The sequence below is a fragment of the Danio aesculapii genome, chromosome 13 (genome assembly GCF_903798145.1).
Source record: "Danio aesculapii chromosome 13, fDanAes4.1, whole genome shotgun sequence".
NCBI lineage: Eukaryota > Metazoa > Chordata > Actinopteri > Cypriniformes > Danionidae > Danio > Danio aesculapii.
This window is the reverse complement of record NC_079447.1, coordinates 50,942,023-50,968,238: the sequence shown is the minus strand read 5'-3', so window position 1 is coordinate 50,968,238 and position 26,216 is coordinate 50,942,023. Positions and strand designations below refer to the sequence as shown.

At 35.8% G+C, this 26,216-nt stretch overlaps 1 protein-coding gene across 1 annotated transcript in view; it reads left to right on the top strand.

Moving 5' to 3' along the window:
* Positions 1 to 224: 224 nt before the first annotated feature.
* wdr11 (WD repeat domain 11) overlaps positions 225 to 26,216 on the top strand; it is a 115,602-nt gene continuing 89,610 nt past the window's right edge. The window contains exons 1-5 of the mRNA XM_056470448.1: positions 225 to 423; positions 6,526 to 6,637; positions 13,591 to 13,744; positions 14,718 to 14,891; positions 17,084 to 17,276. Coding sequence (XP_056326423.1) covers positions 326 to 423; positions 6,526 to 6,637; positions 13,591 to 13,744; positions 14,718 to 14,891; positions 17,084 to 17,276 — 731 coding nt within the window. The 5' untranslated portion in view covers positions 225 to 325. The remainder of the gene's footprint in view (positions 424 to 6,525; positions 6,638 to 13,590; positions 13,745 to 14,717; positions 14,892 to 17,083; positions 17,277 to 26,216) is intronic.

The window sequence follows — 26,216 nt, the reverse complement described above, 5'->3', positions numbered from 1 at the left end:
AAGCTAACAGAAGTAGTTGAAGCTAAGTAAAATAGTATATTTTAAAGTAAATTGTAAATAATAAAAAATATAAAGTTTTTATTTATTTACTTTTATTACAAACTGAATGCTATTAGTTAAATTGGCATTGAATCAAAATGGAAATAAAAAAACGATAAAATCATCTAGAATGACACTCAGAGCGGAACTACAGATTTGACGGAGCATTTTCCTGGACGGAGCAGTAATGGGACGCACCGCAAACACTTCCTAATAAACACAGCTCGATCATTCATTACATTAAAAACGAGCCAAAACATCCCATCTTTTCATGTAGTTTAGATATATGGCTTCAACCATGATTCCATACACTGTCAACATTAAACTGGCCGCACGGACACTGACCGGAACCCTCAATTTGCAGAACAAGACAGCAGTGGACTGGTGAGTAGCTTTAGCTTCTGCAGATAATATTGATGTCAACAACATATAATCCTAATATAACACAGACACGCTGACATTTATAACAACACGCGTATAATGTTAGCCAGTATTAAATAATACAATCGACATAGGCTAATCAGACTGTCAAGTCAATTTTCTTACTTATTATATGGTGTATTCAGTGTTTTATAATACAGCAATTGAGTTTGGGGTAAGTTGGTTTTATATTCGCATATTTGGACTTTCTCCTTAATAATATATATTTAGAAAAGTATTATTTGCAAATTCTAAATAGAGAAATCATATTAGCTGTGACTATCAAAGCACAACATAGTTCACAGTCAATTAAACAATTCTCATGTTGTAAATTAGTTTTCAGACCGAATATTTAAAGTAGCATGGTAAAGAATATAGGGACGAATAAGAAACCAGCTTTACCTCAATTTAACAGTGTTGTTAATATTGCAGTTTTACACATATTATAATCTGGTTACCGTTATAATGCATTCTTTTTGTTGCTTCATAATTAAAACTGCCAAAGAGTTATAATTCTCTTTATTCCAGACACTAGATCTGTACAAAATACAAACAAAACAATACAAACACAATATACATTAAAAAAGACCAATATTTCATCAAAGGTGACTGATAACGCACCTCAGTACGCCTAGGGCTTATTATCAACATCATTAAAATGATTTTCTGAAAATTCTCCAGTCGACAGATAACTTTGTAGATCAAATTTCTCCTCAAAGCAAAAAATGATCGAACTCTTACCTTACAGAATAATTCACTTAGCGGTTAGAGTACGGACGCTTCTACACTTCGAATTTTTACCGGAAATAGTAAATCATCCAGGAACATTTGACATACTCTTTTCCATATACTAGGATTTGGGACACACTAATTTTATTTATAAATTTATAATACTATTTAGGACTGATAGTATGCGAATTGGGACGCAGCACTTGCCCCCTGTTAGAACATAACTTATCTCTGGTTTATCACGCCTGAGTTCGATTTCTTTAGCCACACCCAGATCTGATTACTGCCACACCTGTTTGCAATCAAGAAAGCACTTAAATTGGACCTGCCTGACAAAGTGAGGTAGACCAAATGATCCTCAAAAGCTACACATCATCCCGAGATCTAAAGAAATTGTGAAAAAAAGAGAAAGCAATAAGTTGAGGTCTACCAAAATGTTTATTAAGCCGTTTCTAAAGCTTTAAGACTGCTCAAATAAATCAAATAAATGAACACTTTTAGTCAGCAAAAGACATGCTGAATTGATCAAAAGTGACAGTGAAGACATTTATAACGCTTAATTTTTTTCTATTTTACACTTATTCTGTTTTTTTTTTCAAAAGATTTTTTCAACACATTTCTAATCATAATAGTTTTAATAACTCATTTCTAATAACTGATTTATTTTCTCTTTGTCATGATGACAGTAAATAATATTTGACTAGATATTCTTCAAGACACTTCTATACAGCTTAAAGTGACATTTAAAGGCTTAACTAGGGTAATTAGGTTAACTAGGCAGGTTAGGGTAATTAGGCAAGTTATTGTATAACGATGGTTTGTTCTGTAGACTATCGAAAAAATGTAGCTTAAAGGGGCTAATAATTTTGACCTTAAAAGTGGTTTTAAAAATTTTTTAAATAATAAATTAATAAAACAAATAAGTCTTTCTCCAGAAAAAATAAAATAAATTTAATCAGGCATACTGTGAAAATTTCCTTGCTCTGTTAAACATCATTTGGGAAATATTTAAAAAAGAAAAAAAATTCAAAGGAGGCTAATAATCCTGACTTAAACTGTGTGTGTATATATGTATGTATTTTTTTATTTTTTTATTTATTTTTTATTTATTTATTTATTTATTTTTATTTATTGCAAAAAGTATTCACAAAAATTAAACAATTTAAAATAATATTATTTAATATAATTAATAAAATTAAATATATTATATCTTTATACCTATATTTATATAATTATATCTAATATTTAATAAAGAGTAATAGAGTGATATTACTCTATTATTATTTTTTAAATTGTTTCTTTTTTATATGATTAGTAAAAATATATATATTTTTAAAAATATTCATTCAGTCATTTTCTTTTTGCCTTAGTCCCACAGCAGAACGAACCGCCAGCTTATTCAGCATATGTTTTATGTAGCGGATACCCTTCCATCTGCAACCTTTCACTGGGAAACACCCATACACTCTCATTCACACACATACACTACGGCCAATTTAGCTTACCCAATTAACCCAGAAAACCCCCCAAATCTAATCATGTTTTCTGAGTTTTGATGGTATTACATATAAAAATAAGAGCTGGATACGATTTAAATGTGTGTGAATCTGTCACTAGTGTTTATATAATAAAATACTCTGCATCAATTCAGCTAATAATCTTTACCTTTCAGTAACTTTAATGCTCAATAACATTATCATATAATAACTGTGCAAAATTGTCCATTAATCCCAATTATAACAAGCATCCTTATCAGTAATATTGGTCATGCATTTGAGTCAATAATACTATATTTCGAAACATAACAATGACATCCATTATACTCCTTCAGTACTGTGCTCTTCATAGTATTGTGTGTTTCTCCATTGCATTGGATGTGATGTCAGTTTAATTCAGTGTGACTGGATGAAATGAAGCCGTGACTGTCGACGCTGAAGCCTGATTTCATCAGATCAAGCTTGGTGCTGGTTTTTTGTCTGTGTCTGGTTTACTTTAGAGTTCTGTTTGTGAATAATACACTATTTTCCTGTATGCCGTTACATGTGGAGATGAACTGGGTGAATTTGGGCCTCAGCTTCTTGCTTTTCTGTCATTGATGCTGTTGAGTTTTGCACTTTTTTAGTGTTGGTGGTTTGGTTGGATTAACAGATTCATTATACTGGAAGCGTATTTTTGTTATTTTTTTAAAGTAACCCTTGTGTATTGTTCAAATTGACTACCCTTTCATTATGTTGGGGGCTGTTTTTGCCCCATTGACTTGCATTATAATGACATTTATTGATTGCAAAGCCATGACAGCATATAATCATGCATTCTTGATTGTTGGTGGTTTTCCCTGTTGGGAAGAGGTTCAGTTAGTCTTTTTATTACTATTGATCATCAGTTGGTAACATTAACCCTTTAGATAGGCCTGTGCAAAAAGTTTCTGGCTTTTGTATGAAGTTCAGTGGAGTAAAACGACAGATTGTAGTGTGTGTGTGTGTGTGTGTGTGTGCAGAAATACACTTACTATGTTCACTATGTTCTGAGAGCAGAGCTGCCTACTTAGATTTTCTCAGACATATCAAGGTAAGTGCGTAAAAGTCTCTCGTACACACACACACACACACTATACTTCATAAAACTCCACGTTAAAGTCAGAAACTAAGCTTTTTTGCACTGCAATTGAAGATCAACATTAAATATGTCAAGTTTGACCTCTTTCCAACAGGGAAAACCACCAACAATCAATGCATGATTATATGCTGTCATGGCTTTGCAATCAAAAAATGTGATTATAATGAAAGTCAATGGGGCAAAAACAGCCACCAATATAACCAAAGGGTAGTCAATTTGCCCAAGAGTGTATTGTTGAAGTTTTGAAATATTTGAAAGCATTTTCCCAAAATATGTGTCAAATAAGATTTGTCACCTAATACCATTCCATTTGCTGAAATGCAGAGAAAATTGTGGCCAAATTAAGGCTCAAAATCACCTCAGAGTGGATGAAAACATCCCCAACAGCACACAAGGGTTAACAGAGCTCAAACTGGTTTGTAACTAGTATACATATTTTCAGTATATTTTAAGCTTGTGTTTCTCAACAGGTTTGTCAACTATTGCATCACTGCGTGGTTAATTTCAGACATTGAACGATTTTTGGCGGTTCCTGCATTTTTAAATGCATTTCTTTGTGGTTTGATTGGATCAACAGTTATGTTGTTAGTCATTTTTTTACACACAGTTGAAGTCAGAATTATTAGCCCCCCTGTTTATTTTTGTCCCCAATTTCTGTTTAGCGGAGAGATTACTTTTTTTCAACCAATTTCTAAACATAATAGTTTTAATAACTCATTTCTAATAACTGATTTATTTTCTCTTTGTCATGATGACAGTAAATAATATTAGACTAGATATTCTTCAAGACATTTCTATACAGCTTAAAGTGACATTTAAAGGCTTAACTAGGTTAATTAGGTTAACTAGGCAGGTTAGGGGAATTAGGCAAGTTATTGTATAACGATGGTTTGTTTTGTAGACTATTGAAAAAAATATAGCTTAAATAAAGCTAATAATATTGACCTTAAAATGGGTTAAACAAATTAAACCTGCTTTCATTCTAGCCGAAATAAAACAAATCAGACTTTCTCCAGAAGAAAAAATATTATCAGACATACTGTGAAAATTTCCTTGCTCTGTTAAACATCATTTGCGAAAGATAAAAAAAAAATTCAAAGGGGGCTAATAATTCTGACTTCAACTCTATGTATATATATATATATATATATATATATATATATATATAAGAATTCTTTCCTTAATATAAAGTTGAGTAAATCTTATGAATCAACATGACAAGAGTGTGTCTAGGCTTCACTTCTTAAATGAACTTAGTCATTACATTGATGGTTAAAATAAATAATTAACACATTTAATAATTAAGATTTTAAGATGTTTTTGAGCCAGCATGGTGGTTCAGTGGTTAGCACTGTTGCCTCACAGCAAGTTCGAGTCCCGCCTGGGTCAGTTGGCAATTCTGTGTGCAGTTTCCATGTTCTCCCCGTGTTGGTGTGGGTTTCCTTCGGGTGCTCCGGTTTCCCCCACAGTCCAAACACATGTGCTATAGGGCAATTGGATGAACTAAAATTGACCGTAGTGTTTGTGTGTGTGTGAGAGAATGCGAGAGTGTATGGGTGTTTCCCAGTACTGGGTTGCAGCTGGAAGGGCATCCACTGCGTAAAACATTTCGGAATTGCCATCGGTTCATTCCACTGATAAATAAGGGACTAAGCTGAAGGAAAATGAATGAATGAAGATGTTTTGAAAGACGTTTCTTATAAAGCCTGCATTTATGTGATGCACACAGCAGGGTCATATGAAACAAATTTCTTAAACTTCCCTCTGTCAGATTTTTTTGTTTTGTAAATATATATTTTTAAATTAAATAGGTCGCAAAAAATTATGACCGAAAGCCAAAATATGTCTTTATTCTGTACAACTGGGTCAGATTAATATTTATTTGTTGAGATTTGGAGCCAACTTATGTAAAGGGTAAAAATGACATTAGAGAGATGGCATCGTCATTATTTTATTTTATGTAGAAATTAGTTTGCTATAAAATCTCTTAACTTATAAAGATAATTCTCCCAAAACTGAAATTCTGTCATGATTTACTCATCCTTTACTTGTTACAAACCAGTTTGAGTTCTTTTTCCTTCGGTTGAGCACAAAAGAAGATATTTTGAAAAATGTTGAAAACCTGTAACCACTGACTTCAATAGTATTTGCTTGTCATAGTGGTTTCTAATATTAAAGGAAAAACCATGACTGACACTTACTTTTTTAAATTTAATTTTAGTGAGTAGTATATTTTTATTATTTATTATTATAATGTATTTTTATTACTTATTAAATATTAATGTAATTTTTATTATATATTCATTCATTTTTCTTCTGCTTAGTCCCTTATTTATCAGGGGTCACCAGAGTGGAATGAACCTTCAACTATTCCGGCACATGTTTACCGCAGCGGATACATTTCCATCTGCAACCCAGTACTGGGAAACCTTATTATATTATTAATAATATAAATTTAATGTGATAATTTATTATTATAATTTTTTAAATATTATTATAGTTACTACATTCATGCAGATGGATTGGAATAATGTTTCTATCTAGTGTTGTCCATTGGCTGACTCTCTGTGTTTATAACAGGCCCATATTTGGCTGCTGTGAATATCAGACTGGAGTTCTCTCCCAGGATATGCCTTAAATTTTCCTGTATTCGTTAGAGATGTAAAATTTTGTGTAATTATCTGTAATAAATCCCTCTCTCTTCTCTCTCTCTCTCTGTAGGGGATGGCAGGGTCTGATCGCTCAAGGCTGTCACTCTAGCATCCTCATCATTGATCCAAACACAGCTCAGACTATTCAAGTCCTGGAGAGACACAAAGCCAATGTAGTCAAGGTGAGATTTACACCTGTGTTTTTCCATTAGTCACAAGCAGCGGTCAGCTCAGACTCGTGCTCCACTTGGTTAATTTGCTGTAATTGACCCTATTCACAAGACTGTGATGACGTTTTTAACAGTCATTCAGTTCATCTTCATTTCTATAGCTCATTTTACTATGAAGATTGCGTCAAAGCAGCTGGAAATAGATGAAGATTAGTCAATTAAAACTGCTTTAGTTCAGTTGTCACAGTTAAGGATTAGTTTAGCTCAGTGTAATTGACATCTTAATTCCTTGAAAGTTTTTATTGGAAAAGGAAAATAATAATAATAATAATAATAATAATAATAATAATAATAATAATAATAATAATAATAATAATAATAATAATAATAATAATAATAATAATAATGTGGGACTGATAATGGTCCTGGTTTGTTCACAAGAATTCAGCTGATCAGTTTAGGTGATCCATCTATGACAACATCCACTTTTGAGATACCCAGAAATGTAAAAGGGGGTCCATCAGAAAGAAAAAGTCACGCTTGTTCATATATATTCAACCATAGTTGCAAAAATCACAACATAAGGCTTCAACATTGACTATTGTTTGTTCCCATAAAAGCTCTGCGAGTTAAATAATCAAGTTGGTTTGTCTGCAACCTTCACACAACCTCCGTTCCCATGGTTACCGACCTGGTAATAGGAGGGAATTAGGGATGGGTGAAGAAGGGACCAAAATCTTATTTATTTCACGATGTGAGAAGATAAATTTGATTCCACTGTAAGCATACATATCACAGTAAGAAAGGCAAAAGTAATTCCATGCAATGGCAAACAGAATAGAGTAAATATACACATAAAAAATCACCTTCATGCCAACCAAAACTGACAGCTTCTATTATTTATGGTATATTTAAGTGTTTATTATTAATCATTCATATGTGTGCTGCTTTATCTTTTAGTTTCTGTGCACTTATAATGCAAAATAACTCTTCAGTGTGTGTGCGTGATGACACTTGAATAAAATAGTAAATAAAACTAACACAAAACTGTGTGCGTGTGCGTACTTGCAAGAAGTTGTTTATTCCAACATGCATTTGTGCTCTAGATGCAGGCCTAGAAATGTCAATTATTCCAGATTTATACTGGATTTACACATTTTTTGGGGCAAATGAATCTTAAGGCAAGTTTAATTATATAGCACATTTTATACACCGTGGCAATTCAAAGTGCTTTACATAAACAGGAATAGAAGAGACAAGGGTATAAGAAAATAAAACAATTAATAAAAATGATTAAAAACAGATTAAAATGTGTTAAAACAGGTTATAAAAGAATGAAAAAGAAGAGAAAATCATGATAGTGTGATCTGTGGGCCGTAGCACAGTGCTCATTCAGTAAAGGCACAGCTGAACAGATGTGTTCTCAGTCTTGATTTGAATGTGTCTAATGTTGGAGCACATCTGATCATTTCTGGAAGCTGATTCCAGCAGTAGGGGGCGCTGTTAGTAGCTGAAGGCAGATTCACCCTTCTTTGTCGGAACTCTTGGAGTTTCTCATTTACTTGATCCTAAAGATCTGAGTGATCTGTTAGGTTTGTATTCAGTGAGCATATCTGTAATGTATTGAGGCCATTCAGTGATTTATAGACGAGTAATAATACTTTAAAATCTGTTCTGAGTGTAACTGGGAGCCAGTGTAAAGACCTGAGGACAGGTGTGATGTTCTCTGATTTTCTGGTTCTGGTCAGAATTCTGGCCGCAGCGTTCTGGATGAGCTGCAACTGTCTGACTGTCTTTTTGTGAAGGCCAGTGAGGAGTCCATTACAGTAATCCACCCTGCTGCTGATAAAAGCATGACATGACTAAACTCAGAGCTGACTCCAGAATTACACCAAGATTCTTGACCTTATTTTTTGTTGCTTGACCTTTATGCTGCATTCACACCAGATGCGGAAGAAGCATCAAGCGCAATTGAATTACATGTTAAGTCAATGCAAAGACGCGAATAGACATCCTGTGGTGCGATACACGCAAATTGACACGTGATTGCTGCGCTTAACGCGCGTATCGCATGTTTTGTGTGAAACGCTCGAGTTCGAAAATCTGAACTTCAGCAGACATTCGCACCACGTTAACCAATCAGGAGCTTGCTCTTGTAGGGGTGTGATTATGACGTAGCGCCTGTTGTTGCTGTCCCGGGGTGAAATCCTCCTGCCTACACCAAAAACAGTTCATCAAACTGAGCTCGGCTCAGTCAGAAGCACCGCTGAAAACTTCCATCATCCAGGTATAGTTTCTGGAGGAGTTTATGAGCTCATAAAGCTGGGTGCACCTCTGAAAGGATCTAGTGGACTCAGACACGGCTCCAAATGAATCAATGCTGTTTTTCAGCCTTCATAAAGCACATAAAGCATAGCTATTCAACAACCACAGAGAGTCAAGACCTCAGTTGAACGTCTCATCTGAAAGACGGCGCTCACTGAGCAGTATAGAGTCCCCATCAATATACTGGGTCATTAGGACTCACACAGACACAGGTTGAGCGCCCCCTGCCTGCCTCACTAACACCACTTCCGGCAGAAACCTAGATTAACTATGTGGTCTCCCATCCAGGTACTGACCGGGCGCAGCCCTGCTTAGCTTCAGTGGGCGACCATGTGAGAGTTGCAGGGAGCTAGCTGCCGGAATACCAAGACTAACACCATGTCCACACATACACAGATATTTTTATATGACAACACAAAAACACAACATAATGCATGTTAAGGGCACGCTGAACCAACAGGTGAAGATAACGACACTTTTATGCTGAGTTCACACCAAACAGGGAGTTAAGTGTTTTTGCAAGCATATTGCATCCAAGTCAATGCAAACGTGAGAACAGAGGTGGTGCGAATGACCAAGGTCCCTTTAAGGCAAGTCATTTCACTCGGCGGCCATCTTTGAAACGCCTCTCGGGCATTCTGTTTGAATGGGGAAATATCAAATTCTCTAAAACTGCTTGACAAGCTTACGATTAAATTTCATATTAGGAATTACCAATAAAATTAAACAGCAACTGTCCCTTAAGTTTCATTTCTAAATGTTCGTATCACACAAAATCTGCAGAAACTCATGTCTGGTCGGAGCCCCTCCCCCAGAGTATCGTCAGTCTATAGCCATCGATTATTGGCTTCTGTACTTGAAGGCAGGCTTTTTTCACCATATAGTGATCGATGATTGGCTCCTGTACTAGTAGGCGGGGCTTTATTCACCATGTTGACAGTTACACTTTTCCCCATTCAAGAAGATACGAGTGACACGTCTTGTGTATTCTAGAGTCTTGGGAATGACGCAGAATATGCGATGCATTTGCCAAAAATTAATTGGTGTGAACACAACACAGCCATGTTGGCCAATCAGAAAGGAGAAAACAGCGCGCATGTTGACGACATGAGGCAGAAACTCTTTTGTAGTGTCCACACGACCACTCTGTACCTAGAGTTTCAGAAACTCAGGCCAGGCCAGAGTTATTTAGAAAGTTTTCGGTTTCAGTACACTCCATTTTTCTGTGGACAAACAGTGAAACCGTGTAGAAATAAAGGGCAGTTTTGAAAATACCCATTTTGAATTGTGTTCATGTAGACCGGGCCTGATATTAGCATCTAAAAAATATGTTTCAGAACATTTTTACTTTGTAAATGGTTATAGAGAGAAATCAGGCATCAGAGAGTAAATGACTGAAGATCATACTTTTCAGATCTTTCTAAATGCTGGAAGCCCACACATAAACACGCCTGGATGTGCATGAATGTGCTGGAGATGAGCACAGTTGTAGTTTCACTCCCAAAAGAAATGCTGAGTTGGAAGTGAAATCAGAGTCTGGGACCGTCATAAACTGCTTGATTTTCTTCGAAATCTGCCAAAATTCTGCAGTCTGGCTCTGATTTTCTGGGCTATTGTTGATTGGGCCATACAGCAAATCTGAGCACGATTTTGTGTTGTATATTCAGCTTCAATCATTCATTTTGGAAACACTTTATAATAACTACAAACTATAAATCCCTTATTAAGCATTAGCAAATAGTTAATTCATTATATGTTAAGTGTTAACTCTACATTAACAGATGTTAGTAAGCAGTTTATAACTGCAAATACAAATGACCTATTATTGACTTTTAAGGGCATTTATTAATGAATATTTTTTTATTACTAAATTTAAGTATTGCATTATTTACGATCCAGGTATTTAAGAACAGTTGGTGCTGTTTTAGGATCATTCAGAATGAGTGAGTAAATAATTATTAAACTATTCAAATAAACATTTATATATCTTATTATTCAGGCATATGTAAATAGTTAATGTGTAGGTTAATAAATGCTTTATTAACTCAACTTCATCCAGTTTTGTTACCTAATCTAAAGTGAGGAGTATTTATGCTTTATAAATCCCTTATAAATGACTCAGTTCTATTGTAAATAGGAAATATATATATATATATATATATATATATATATATATATATATATATATATATATATATATATATATATATATATAGATAGATAGATAGATAGATAGATAGATAGATAGATAGATAGATAGATAGATAGATAGATAGATATATATATATATATATATATATATATATATATATATATATATATATATATATATATATATATATATATATATATATAAAAGTCTTTATTCAATTCATTTGAAGATACACAAATGAAACTGCATCAAATGAACAAAAAATCTTTGCAATCTTATGTAAAATAAAAATACTGTACAGTTTAAACTTCACTAAATAACTCTGATAGGTTGTATCATAATATATTGTTAAATTGTTATATTGTTATTGCTTTATCCAAATTTATTTAATTGTATTTATTTCCAATTGTATTTTGCAACCCAGATATTTTGACACTCCTGTTTAAGGTTTACAGTAACTTTATTTTTTAGATACGATTGCAAACATTTATTGTTTATTTGAAAATAACCTTTAATGGTCATTCATAAGGGATTGACAAAGCATAAATACTCCTCACTTTAGATTAGGTAACAAAACTGGTTGAGTTAGTAAAGTATTAATTAACATACATAGTAACCATTACTATACGCCTGAATAATACAATATATAAACGTTGATTTCAATAGTTCATTAATCATTTACTAACTCATTCTGAATGATTCTAAAAGCCACCAACTACTCTTAAATACGAATGGTTTGTAAATAATGCAATACTTAATTTAATAATGAACAATTAATCAGTAATAAATTATTAAAATACAATTATTAAGCACATTTTTAATTTGTATCTGCAGTTATAAACTGCTTACTAACATCTGTTAACGGAAAGTTAATGCTTAACAGATAATGAATTCACATTTTGCTTGATAGATAATTAATAGTGTGTAGTTATTATAAAGTGTTACCTTAATTTCTAATGATAAAAATGTGTGCATCAACAGGCACGGCAACAATGAACTATTTATCATTTATTTTTATATTCAACACCTGCATGAAACATCCATTTTCTGTATTATTTGAAATGTAGTTTTTTTTTTTCCTCTGAAGTTCGATCAACTCTGTTACATCAATTACAAAAACAAATTAAAAAAAATCTCTCTGATCGCAAAAGCATGTGACTTGCTCCGCATGATATCACTTCCTTTGGCGAGGAACTCTGGAAGGCATTGAGTCGAGTTGTATTATTTGTTCATGTCTGAATATAAGACTCATTCCAGAATTGTGCCATCAAACGCACTCATGAATCTTTGTGAGGTTTTTTCAGCGTTTCTTTCAATGTTTTGCTTCAGATCTCAGAGCTGTCGGTTGGCTGAATTAAGTGCTTAGCAATTTTTAAAACAAATGCCTGTGGAGGAAAATAATTTGAGAGACACTTCCAGAAGCAGACCTCCTGGGAGTCGGCTGATCACTCTATTAATGTGCCTAATTATTTGAGTAATGTAATTCTAGCTACAATTTGGATCGTTGCGCAGGTGTTTCAGTTGCACAACAAACACTGAACAACTGAATGCAATCAGAATTGAGCATTTGGTTTTCATCACGAGTGTATGCTTTTCAGTGCTTACATACACACATTGCGATATGTCTGGCTGTGTGAGGGTGGTCACTTTACTGTAGGTTTTACAGTGTTATGGTGCAGTGTTTAGTAGCTGCAGTTTATTTAAGCAGCTCTGTGTGCTGGAGGCTGCTTGGCTCTGTAGTTATAGGCTGTAAATAAGCCCGCATTACCCAGCAGTAGGTGCCCTGCTCTCTGCTTTCGTTGTTCGTCCCTGCTGCGCACTTTATTCTTTTATACCATGTAACCAGCACCAATGCAGCATAGGTGTATTTGCAATGCAGAAATACGTTTCTGTGAATGTGTGAGGTGTATCATTAGTAATGCTGCCTAGTTTTAGACTACAATAATTAATAATAATAATAATTGTTCTCTGGTGAGTCCACCTTCACTGTCTTTCCCACATCCGGGAGAGTTATGGTGTGGAGAAGCCCCAAGGAAGCGTACCACCCAGACTGTCGCATGCATGGGGGTGGATCAGTGATGGTTTGGGCCACAATATCATGGCATTCCCTAGTCCCAATACTATTATTTTGCTTGTTTTTAAAAAAGACAACAGTGTGTCAGCGCCAGTGGTGTAGTGGTTAGTGCGTCGACACATGCACTCTGGTGCTCACGGCGACCCGAGTTCAAATCCCGCCTTGTGGTCCTATGCCGATCCTTCCCCTCTCTCTGTTCCCCATGCTTTCCTGTCAATACTCTCTACTGTCCTGTCCTATAAAGATGAAAACAAAAAACAATAGTGTTCCAACTCTTAATGTCATTCAGGCAGTCTAGCCACAAAATATTTGTCTCATGCTCAACTCAACATATTTTCACCTGCTCACTCAGAAGACCATGAAGCAAATGTTTTGGAGAAATGTAGTTTTGTTGTTGTTGTGTCTCTGCTTCAGGTGAAATGGTCCAGAGAAAACTACCACCACAGTCTGAGCTCGCCCTACTCTCTGCGTCTGGCGTCTGCGGATGCGGCAGGGAAGATCATCGTGTGGGATGTGGTGAGCGGTATGGCACACTGCGAGATCCAGGAGCACAGCAAACCCATTCAGGGTAAGAAAAAGATCATCAGCAATTAAACCATCAAGATACTAGTATTCAGCTTAAAGTGTCATTTAAAGGCTTAACTAGGTTCATTTGGTTAAAGCTAGGGTAATAGGGTATATGCGGAGCTAGTGTTTTTCCCATACTGATAAACTTCTAGTGACCGGTTATTGTGAATATATATATATTTTTTTTCATTTTAGACGGTTCCTTTTACAGCATGGATGTTGTAATGTAGTTAAAATACATTCAGTTAAATAAACTTTGGCATTCATTTAGTTGTTAAAGCGTAAAACGTGACAAAACGCCGTTTACTCGCACGCGCCCATCAGAATCGGCAGGTTAGCAGAGAAGTTCCATTGAATATAATGGGGTAAAATAAATGCTTATATTATAAAGACATGGTGGGGGAAATGTAATTTAATGCAGTGCTTCTTATACAATCTGAGACCCACTTTATATCAGATATCACTCAACCTGTGGAGATCGCTGATTTTTAAAGAAAACAGACCTTAAATGCGCTGATTTTTGCATCGGCATACAGTTGACTGGAAGCGCTTAACCCAGGTTACTGGCAAATTCAGTCCTATTAGCATGCTTCGGCATATATCCTATTAGGCTAGTCATTGTATAACAGTGTTTTTTCTGTAGACAATCGAAAAAATATTTTGCTTAAGGGGGCTAATAATATTGACTTAAATGGATTTTTAAAAAATTAGAAAACTTTTAAAAGCTTTTATTCTAGCCAAAATAAAACAGACTTTCTTCAGAAGAAAAAATATTATTGGAAATACTGTTAAATTTTTCTCTGTTAAACATCATTTGGGAAATATAAAAAAAATATTCATTTACATAATAATTTTGACTTCAACTATACATTTAGTCTTATTATTTCAAATAACAACTGAAAAGCTTAATGTGTAAACCTTTGAGAAGAGTAATGAATGATTGTGAATCTCTCATCTCATGAACTGTGCATCAGATATGGACTGGTTGTGGGCTCAGGATGCTTCTCGTGATCTTCTTCTGGCCGTTCACCCTCCCAACTATATCGTTCTGTGGAACGGAGACACGGGCACCAAGCTGTGGAAGAAGAGCTACGCTGAGAACATCCTGTCCTTCTCATTTGACCCCTTTGAGCCCTCCAATCTGGCCTGTATGTATTCTATTGAATTGTATTATATCCATAATGGTAGACTGAAATCAACCCTATGTTTTTACATTTTGTGCCACTTTGTGAACTCAGGTGTGCTGGTCTATAAAGGAGGTGTGTTCAGGCGCATTGTTGGTGTGTTGCTATTTTGAGAAACTGAAATAGACTGCGTCATTGACCAACTAACTGCCACTCTAAAGTCCAGCGAGAGCGTGTTAGTTATTCACCTGTGCAGGTCCAAACGTTTACACATTGCTGAATACACACAGGATGTACAGCAATACACAAATATCCTTACAGATGAAAACAATTAAAGGATTAAAATGTTACAAATATTATTTACAACATAAATACAACAACTACTGCCTCCATGCCTTCACACCTCAGGGGGCTTTTTCAGTTTATTCATGACAATTTGCATCTGTATAATATTATTATTATTATTAGTAGTAGTAGTAGTAGTAGTAGTAGTAGTAGTATTTATTATCTGCATATTTATATTTGTTTTAATAAACACAAGTTTAGATTTGTCCACCTGTGGGGTTTTGGAGACGTCTGCATCACCATATGGGGGCATCAGAACAGGACGTGTGTTTGGATATAACTTTGACCACACTTTATTATTATTGTTCTATTGTTCGTTTGCTGGAGATTAGAACTGAGTTTAGAAATAGTTTTGAAACAAATCTTTGCGCTTAACAAATTAAATTAAATATTCAGGCGAATTGATGTCTTCGGTGGAGTGAGTTTTCACCGTTTCCTTACTCCACCAAAGTAAAGGAGTAAAGAGTAAAAGTAAAGTAAAGAGGCTGAATGGAGGAGGCTCGTTCTTTATCCTCACACTGCATATGCTCTGTTTAACTGTTTTCTCGCTAGTGAAGCGTTCAGTTTTTCCACTTACAAAGTCCGCCATGTAAATAGCAAATGCACCATGATGTGACACAACTCTTAAAAGGAATGGGAGACGAGACTCTGATTGGTTTAATGCACGTTACGCTCAAAACACACTCATTATGTTATCATAACTCATTAAGAGAATAAGCACAACCCTGTTAGACCATGCACCGAGGTGCAGAGCGTATTTTTCCATCCTTTAAATAGCAGAAGTGGATTCGGACATGCTCCTCATGTTTTTACGCCTAGATCGTTAAAATAGAGCCCAGAATCTGTATGTAATTTTGAAGGCAAGGAAAGTTTATTTCTATAGCACATTTCATACACAATGCTTATTCAAAGTGCGTTACATAAACAAGAATAAAAGGCAAATTAAATAAATATTTTTATATATTATAAATTATTTTATATCTAAATTTATATATATATATATATATATATATATATATATATATATATATATATATATATATATATATATATACACACACACACACACACACACACACACACACACATCTCAAAATTCTCTCTTTTTTCTCAATTGTTTTAGATCACACAATTCTGATTTGGATTCAGAGTATGCATCTTTTTTTAAATCAAACTGTAATTCAGATTTTTTTCCCTTTAAAAGGGAAATGTCACAATATAGTTTTTTTTCTCAGTTTTGATTTTATCTCACAATTTAGCCTTTTCTATGAATTTTGCATTTACATGTGGTAATTACACTTCTTTGTATATTTTTTCCCACTTCAGTAATTTCTGCCATTTTTCTCAAAATTACTGGGGTATAAACTTCAGATATAAACTTGCATTTGTGACTATTAATCACAATCTTTCGTTCCATTTATTCTTTTATACATTACATTACAGTATCAATTTTCACTACCAAACAATGTTGTGCATCCAAAATAAGTCATTATTAGTGCGTAATATGTAATATTGTCTCTTGTTACAGAATTATTCTTTCATATATGATAGCATCTGTGTTTAGTACCAAACAATGTTGTGCATCCAAAATAAAAGTCATTATTAGTGCGTAATATGTAATGTTTCCTTTTGTGCCAGAATTTATTCTTTCATACGTGACAACATCCGTTTAGTACCAAAAAATGTTCTGTGGATCCAAAATAAGTGGTTATTAGTGTGTGAAACGTATTCTTTTGTTACAGAATTATTCTTTCATAATGACAGCATCTGTTTTCACAAACCAAACATTCAAAATAAAAGTCATTATCAGTGCATAATATGTCATTTTGTGCTCATCTGCTTCTGTAATTTCTGCCTTTACTGTGCCACAGTGCTGACCAGCGAGGGTATAGTCTTCATCACAGATTTCTCACACTCTAAGCCACCGGGCAGTGGAGGCAAGAAGGTTTACATCGCCAGTCCTCACTCCAGCCCGGCCCATAGCAAACCTGCTGCGGCTCAACCCACCGGTGCCAAAAAAGCCCTCAACAAGGTCAAAGTGCTCATCACCAATGAGAAACCCACGTAAGTCTGGTGCACACACCAGAACAGATTTTGTGTATGTGTTTGCAATGTTCATTTTAACTGAACGCATGAAGTTGGAGTTGCAAGTTCCATGCAGTATAGTGCTACATTATGAGAAGGAAAAATGCAGTCATGCTAAATTTTCAGTCACCTGTGCGGAAGCTGGCGGACATGGAAACGCAGCTCAATCAGCTCATATTTCCATCTGTTTTAATCTACGAATGTTTGGTTCACATATCAACAAAACAAAACAAAGATATGATCACAAACCGTAAATTGTGGGGACTTTCAGTCTATATACTGCACTCGTAGATGTTTTTTTAGTCATATAAAACCCTCATGTTCCTGTCAGAGCTACAAGTCAGCGACGTTTACATTGATCTTGTGGGTATTCCTCAGCGATTTCATCATTAGTGATGGCGTTATAGCTTGTAAGGGTCTGCTTTTATAGTTAGTCTTTTTTGTTTTTGTTTAGCTTTCTGTTTGCTGGTAGGGAAATTCTACAGGTTGTTTTCACATGAGGTGGGAGACTCAGATGGAGGGCAAGAAGTGATTCTTCTACGTAGGATTCGCTATCAGAACATCAAAATGTTTCCGTGTTATGTTGTTTATAATTGTTTAAATCAGTCAATATAGGAAATGCCGTACAGCTTTTATAGACTTCCAAAAATCTTATAAAGGGGGGAAAGTTCAAGAAACTGGCTAAAAAATAGAAGAAAAGGTGGCATTAACATTCATTCAATACATCCGTGTGTACAAGCTTTTTTTTAACGCAATAATTCGTTTGGCACACTAATAAAGATTTTATAGAGATCTAGCTATGTGTATAAATACGTTAATGTGTTTTATAAAAATCAGATGCAACCACCACACTAATACAAAATCCAGGAGAATATAAATAATGTACCCTGCCATGTAAATGCTGTAATGAAATATCCGTCTTGTTTTGAAAAAATCCAAATCTTTACTGGCGTTTTGGCAGAATAAGCAACCGTAAGGTGAACATCGAGATGAACAGCAGCGGTGAATGTTGATAGTACGTTCATCTACTGAACAAAAAAGATATACGCTTTAGTTTTTTCATGATGTCTGGAAGATAACCGCATGAGGAAACACTATAGTCATTTATAATAAACATGTTTTTGAACCACACTATAGTAAAGTGTATTATGTCTACAACTCGCATGCTAATGAATGCTACCAAATACTGTAGCATAGTAAACTGGTAATAAATACTCTAAAGTTTGTGTAAACTGAGGTGCGTTGTGACGGCGTATAATAACTGAAGCCAAAGTCTGTATAAAAAGCATACAAACTTACTAACAGTTATTGGTCAGTGATGCTCCTATTGGGCACAAATCTATAAATGTGTCCTTTCTATAAGGGAATTATGGAGAAGCGCAGTCCAGCCGTGGTTGGGCTAGAAATGATATATCTAATTGCACAATAATTATCAGATTTTTTGGTTTAAAAAAGCCAAGAGAAATGATTTGGTTTGTGACTTGGTGGTCATGCAGTCCCCTGATGGTGTAACGACACGTGAAAACTATCAATGGCGATATACAATGTGGCACACATCTCTGTCAATGTGGAATCAATTTCAATTACATTTAATTATGAAGCCAGAAAGTAATGACACGATATGCATGTCTTTAGGCCTTTCTGCATGTAGAATACATCACTTCTGGTGATCAGCAGTTATTACCTGCTGCCAGTTTAAATAATGAAGTCAAATGAAATATTCTTACTTTATAGTTTATGTATGCAGTGTTACGTGCTTTCACTCTATTTTGCAGTTTTTTGAAGTTTTTTGTGCATTTATATTAAAAATAATAATAAATATTTTTTTCAAATTATTCTGAAGTGTTGTTTAACAGAGTAACTCACAGTGCTTTCTATTATATATAAATTTTCCTCCTGGAAAAATCTTATTTATTTTAGTTTGCCTGAAATATAATAATTTTTTAGATACGTATTATTAGCCACCTTAATTTTTCCATCCATCCATCCATCCATCCATTGATTGATCTGTCTGTCTGTCTGTCTATTGAATCTGTTTACCATCTACAGTATTCATCCATCCGTCTGTCTGTTCATCTGCATCCTTCCATCCATCCTTCCATCCATCCATCCATCTGTATCGGTCCATCTATCTATCTTTCTATCCATCCATCCATCCATCCATCCATCCATCCATCTGTATCCATGCCTGTCCATCCATCCATCCATCCATCCATCTATATCTGTGTTCGCCCATCAATCCATCCATCCATCTATCCATCCATCCATCCATCCATCCATCCATCTATATCCATGTTCGTCCATGTATCCATTTCTGTCCATCTATCCATTCATCGTCCATCCATCCATATCTGTATCCATCTATCCATCTGTATCCATGTCATATCCTTCCATCCATCCATCCATTCATATTTGTATCCATCCATATCTGTATTCATGCATCCTTCCATATCCGTGTTTATTCATTTATCCATATCCATCCATCCATATCCATCCATTTATCCATATCCGTATCATCCATATCTGTATACATACATCTGTCCATATTCTCATCTATCCAAATCCGTATCCTTGAATCCATCCATATCTGTATCCATCCATTTATCCATATATCCACATCCATATCCATGCATCTATCATTATCCCTATCCATGCATCCATCCATATCTGTATCCAAGCATCCATCCATATCTGTATCCATGCATCTATCCATATCTGTATCCATATCCATATCCGTATCCATATCCATGCGTCTACCCTTATCCCTATCCATGTATCCATCCATATTTGTATCCATATTTGTATCCATGCATCCATCCTTATCTGTATCCATCCATTTATCCATATCCGTATCCATGCATCTATCCTTATCCCTATCCATGCATCCATTCATATTTGTATCCATCCTTATCTGTATCCATGCATCCATCCATATCCATATATCCATATCCATGCATCTATCCATATCCATATTCATGCTTTCCTCCATATCTGTATCTGTTCATCCATGCATATCCATCCATTTGTTCATATTTGTATCCATGCATTCATCCATATACATCCATCCATTCATCCATATCTGTATCTATGTATCCGTCCGTATCCATCCATTTATCCATATCCGTATCCATTCATATCCCTATCTATGCATCCATCCATATCCATCCATTTATCCATATCCATGCATTCATTCATATTCATATACATGCTTCCATCCATATCCGTATCCATACACATCCATGCATCAGTCCATATCTGCCTGTGTCCTTGCCTGTGCTGTATCTGTTCGGCTTTCTATATGTTAAACTTTGTCTTTGTTTCTGTTTGTCTGTCTGACCATCAGCCAGTTGCCCTGTTGGATTTCTCTAATTCATCTTTATGATCTATTTTTGTGCACATTGTTTTTCTCTGTGATGTCAGCGAGAGCTTTTCATGTGGTTTTATTCTCCATTGATCTTGTCTCTTTCTCCATCTCTGTGAATGATAGAAGGTCTTAGTGAAGCTTCTGTCCATGGCTCTCTTATTCGCTGCCGGCTTTCCCAAACCCACGTCCCGTCGCCTCCTGCAGCCTGATTGATTCTGCTTATTCTCAGCATTGATTTCCCTCCTCGAAATAAAAAAAGGCCCCCTTCAGATCTCATTAGTTCTCCATTGGTCCTGCAGCAGTTAGATGAAATGATGAGTGAAAGAATAACAGGCACAACTGCATTTTAATTGGCTTTTATCATAGATTTTATTTACCCAGAAGCTCAAAATTTAGCTTTTTTATAGAAAACTTTGTTGTGACGGAGTTTTGGATGAATGTAAAAAGTACCCCATGCCACTTCGCTCATTTAAAAAGAATTCTGTGTGAGCTAGCTATTTTACGTATTGTTAGTAAAGTGGCTAATTCAAACAAATTCATAAGATTTCTTTATATGATTTGTAAGATTTCTTTATAAAAATGTATGATTTTTTTAAAAGCCCCAAATCCCATCCCTAAACCTATCTCGCATTGTAGCATAACTAAATCACTAAAATATACGAATGAGATTATACAAATTATTACGAATTGTCCGCTAAATCAAAAAGTTACAAATTGCTGTGATATTGAAAAAAAGTGCTGTGAAGAGATGATGCCAATCATAGAGCACTTCTAGAGGTATCCATAATCCTGGACCAGGCCGTATCCTGAGCAGATGCTGTGGTGGTCATGGAGGAGGGGAGAGCATGAGACTGATTCCTGATAGACCCCAGTGACAGATGAGTCTCCGCATTGAACCTGTGGGCCAGCCTGAACACCTGCCGATGACCTACTCACACCTGCAGCTTCTCCACGATGGACGTCCGCCTCCTAGACTGCAGCTCTGCGCAAGAAGTTTGGCCAGAGGAGAAATAGTCGTGCCCAACTGAGCCTGGTTTCTCTCAAGGTTTTTTCCTTTCACTTTTGTCAATTGGTGAATTTTGTTCCTCGCCGCTGTCGCCACTGGCTTGCTTGGTTTGGGACTTGTGGAGCTGAGGGATTTGCTCCTCAATGTTTGGACTTTCAGCAGTGAAAATTACACCACACTGAACTGAACTAAACTAATCTTCAACTCTGAAAACTGGACTGACACAGTTTCAATTTACTTGAACTTCTTTGTTAAGCTGCTTTGACACAATCTTCATTGTAAAAGCGCTACAGAAATAAAGATGAATTGAATTTAATTTAATTGAAAGGTTGTATTGCTTAAATCTCCCTATGATGACTCTATTATTGTATTAAAATGAAAACGTATGATTTTAAAAAGCCCCAAACTTCACCTCTAATCCGACCCCTCATTGGGGCATGAGTAAAGTAAATCATGCTAAAATATACGAATGAGATCATGCAAATTAATATGAATTACCCGCTAAATCAAAAAGTTCGGAATTGCCGAGAGATTGAAAAAAGGTTACGAAGACCTGTGAAGAGATGATGCCAACCATAGAGGACTTCTAGAGGTATTAATAATCCTGGACCAGGCCATATCCTAAGCAGATGCTGTGGACGAGTGGAGAGCATGAGACTGATTCCTGAAAGTGATAAACAAGTCTCCGCATTGATCCCATGGGCCAGCCTGAACACCCGCCGGTGACCTACTCACACCTGCAGCTCCTTCACAATGGACGTTCAGCGATATATACTTCTGCGTCGAGTGATCGGCGTGCCCGCAGTGCCTGCCATGCTCGTTGTCGTACATTTATACTTCTTACTTAATAATAAATCTAAATAAAATGCTGCGCTTCCCACCCCCAGTCGCAATGACTTCTGGTACTTCTAGAGCGAGTTCGGCGCTCAAGTCTGCATCGGTGCGTCCACGATATCAAGAAAACATCCGCCAGTTTCACGCGTCCTCCGTTGTTGTGGTCTTGAGCATTGGAACTGAACTCTGGCAGCTGATGATGACGTTACATGAGGACGCAAGATCGCTGAAGAACGCATATTGAGAAACAGCCATGGTTTCCCCCTCTATAAAAAGCCAGCAGTGTTTGCTTGTGGGAAGCCATGCTTTTGCTCCTGTTTATTTTGTTTTGTTTCTTTCTAGCTTTGGTTAATAATTGATTTAATATTAGATTTTTGCTAGCCTTTTTGATTTTTGCTAGTTGAGCCCTTGTTTATTCTTTAATGTTTAAATAAATATTTTTCGGTACCAAACCATCCTGTGTATGTCCTCCCTTTAATTTGTCATGGCCTTTGAGCCGGGTCGTGACAGCAGAATTAGCAAAAAATGCCCGCAGATTCCGTCTGGCCCTACTTATAAGTCATTTAACTGGGTGGTCGTGTAAATACATTTGAGCCCACACTTTTTGTTTTAGGGCATCTCTGTTTTATACAACACTTGACAGGAGAAAATACACTGTTATTTTTCCCTCACATTGTGTGCCCATTTCATCATTTCTTTTCAGCAGGAAAATGATCATAAATGTGATCACAGTGAAGCTCAACAGCACACCTTTTTTCATCATGCTGTGTAATTTGAGTTTATCTCCCAAACCCTAATTTTAATTTTGAACAACGGCAGCAGTTCTGCTTGCTTTAGAAAACACTGCTTGTGCTTTTGCTTTTTGTAAGCAAGAACTGGGTGAAATTGCCGGAGATCTTCACTCATTTGCTCCTCTAAAACAGCAGTTGGAAGTGCCTCAGCTGTGAGCACCATTTGCTGCTTTAATTTGTGCTGCAGTGTGAAAATAGCAGCTAATTCACTTTTAATGGTTATGAACAGTCGAAGAGTTGCTCGCAGATATTACAAGCTGCTCCCTGTCACTGTTGTCGTGGAAACACTGAACTTTAGGGCCAGAATGCATTATTGCTGTATGTCTTCATTTGGATCGGTAAAGCTTTATATTATATCTTACGATCTGTTGTTTAAAGAATTTATTTCATTATAAATCCTATTTATTAGGATTTTTTAAAGAAATGGTTAATCCATAGGTAAATGTGCACCCAATTTAATATAGGAATGTGAGTTGGAAATGAGATTTAACCTCTCTTTTTGAGCACATCGGAGGGATCTCTATAGTTTCCTTAGACATTTATTCATTTTATGACACAGTAATGACAGCACACAATCATAGAGAAAACAAAATCACAGCATCTGAGGTAATTTCACTATCCTCTTAACACTAAATGAGGATTACAGGAGCAATGGCACTAGTAATTAAGTCTTTATTTATACTTATTTTAATTAATTTTAGTTAATTTTAGTATTTATATATATATATATATATATATAGATATAGATATAGATAGATATAGATATAGATATATATTACATTTGGAATGCTTTTTTTCTCCTAGACTAAATTATTGTCGCTTAATTGTAAGTATTATGAAATATTTCTTTTTTACTACAATGTTCATGTAAAATTCACAATTTTTTATATGAAAATGTGTTCACATTTATTTTAGAGAAACGTTCAGAACTTAAATTGTTTGAGCAAAGTATATTACTGAAGCTTTTTGGTTAAAGGTGCAGTGTGTAAGTTTGACACCCAGTGGTTGAACTAGGTATTGCAAACCTGGTTCAAAACAAACTCAAGCGCAGGTTGCCAGATTGATAACACTGACAGCAGTGTGGCTGACTGTCATACCAAAAGGCTGATTTTAGTGATGTTCTAAATAAAAGCAACTGCTTGCGGTAGAAGGAATATTTTCAGTATTAAAAGGAGTTTTTGTCCTAACCAACACCTGAAATATATATTTTAGAAACGGTTTCTATTTCTTCCAGCTGAATTACAGGATAAACTAACAATGATCACCTCAGGCACACGTCATGTGCTTTATTCAGTGTTAAATGCTAATAATGTGAGTTTAATGCCATTTTACATGCCATATACTGGCAATAAATCAGAAAGTAGCAGCAGGTAGTTCACCTCAGATCTGGAAAATAAAAAAGCCATTTGAAATTGAACTTTAGAACTGTGACAAGCCAATCCATATCAGTGATTCAGCATCTAAATTTAATAGTTTAAGAGCTTTAATAGATTTAAAATCACCTAATGTTTACATTCGTAATATTTATATTATTTGTTAATTAATAACCTCATGTGGAACATGTGAATCTGCGTCTCATTTCGGAGTCTGCTACTGTCCACCGGAGGTCTCATTTGGGTCACAGACGCATACTTTGAGAGCCTTTATGACTGACTAAATCAAATACGCAGTTTTCCACCAAGGCAACCGTGGGTGCTGAAATATAATTGGCTAAACTGGCATTGGGCGGTTTAAATGACCAAAACAAAGACAGCTTTTACGGCTCGTAACACATGTTTAAAGCAGAATATCTGACTTTATTGTTTTTCAGATAAACAAGAATGTTCCCTTAGCATGATTCTTAAATATCTGCAAACATATTATGGTATAATTATTATGGTATTATTATGGTATTTTTATGCTTTAGAAGAGTCAAAAACTTACACACAGCACCTTTAAGTGGTTTTATTTTATGATTTTTGCAATGTATATTTTTATTTTTGTTATTTTAGAAGTTTACACATTATTAACACACAGTGGCTCAGTGGTTAGCACTGTCGCCTCACAGCAAGTAGGTCGTTGGTTCGAGTCCCGGCTGGGTCAGTTGACATTTCTGTGTGGTGTTTGCATCCAACATAATAATAATAATAATAATAATAATAATAATAATAATAATAATAATAATTTCTTACATTTATATAGCACTTTTCTGAGCACTCAAAGCGCTTCACACATTGGGGGGAATCTCCTCATCCACCACATGTGTGCAGCATCCACCTGGATGACGCGCCAGACCACACACTTGCTGATTGGTGGAGAGGAGACAGAGTGATTAAGCCAGTTATGATATGGGGATGATTAGGAGGCCATGATGGACAGCCCAGTGGGAAAATTTGGCCAGGATGACGGGGTTTAATGACTACAGAGAGTCATGACCTCGGTTTAACAACTCGTCCGAAAGACGGCGCTCACTGAGCAGTATAGAGTCCCCTTCACTTTACTGGGGCATTAGGACCCACGCAGACCGCAGGCCCTGCTGGCCTCACTAACACCACTTCCGGCAGCAACCTAGCTTTCCCATGTGCTCTCCCATTCAGGTACTGACCAGGCGCAGCCCTGCTTAGCTTCAGTGGGCGACCATGTGAGAGTTGCAGAGAGCTAGCTGCCAGCTGTTCTCCTCATGTTGGCGTGGGTTTCCTCCGGGTGCTTCGGTTTCCCCCACAGTTCAAACACGTGCACTATATGTGAATTGGGTAAACAAAATTGGCCATAGTGTATGAGGTGTGTGTGAATGAGAGTGTATGGGTGTTTCCCAGTGCTGGGTTGCGGCTGGAAGGGCATCCACTGTGTACAACGTATTCCGGAATAGTTGGCAGTTCATTCCCTGTGGTGACCTCTGAAATAGAAACTAAGCTGAAGGAAAATGAATGAATGTTTGATATTTA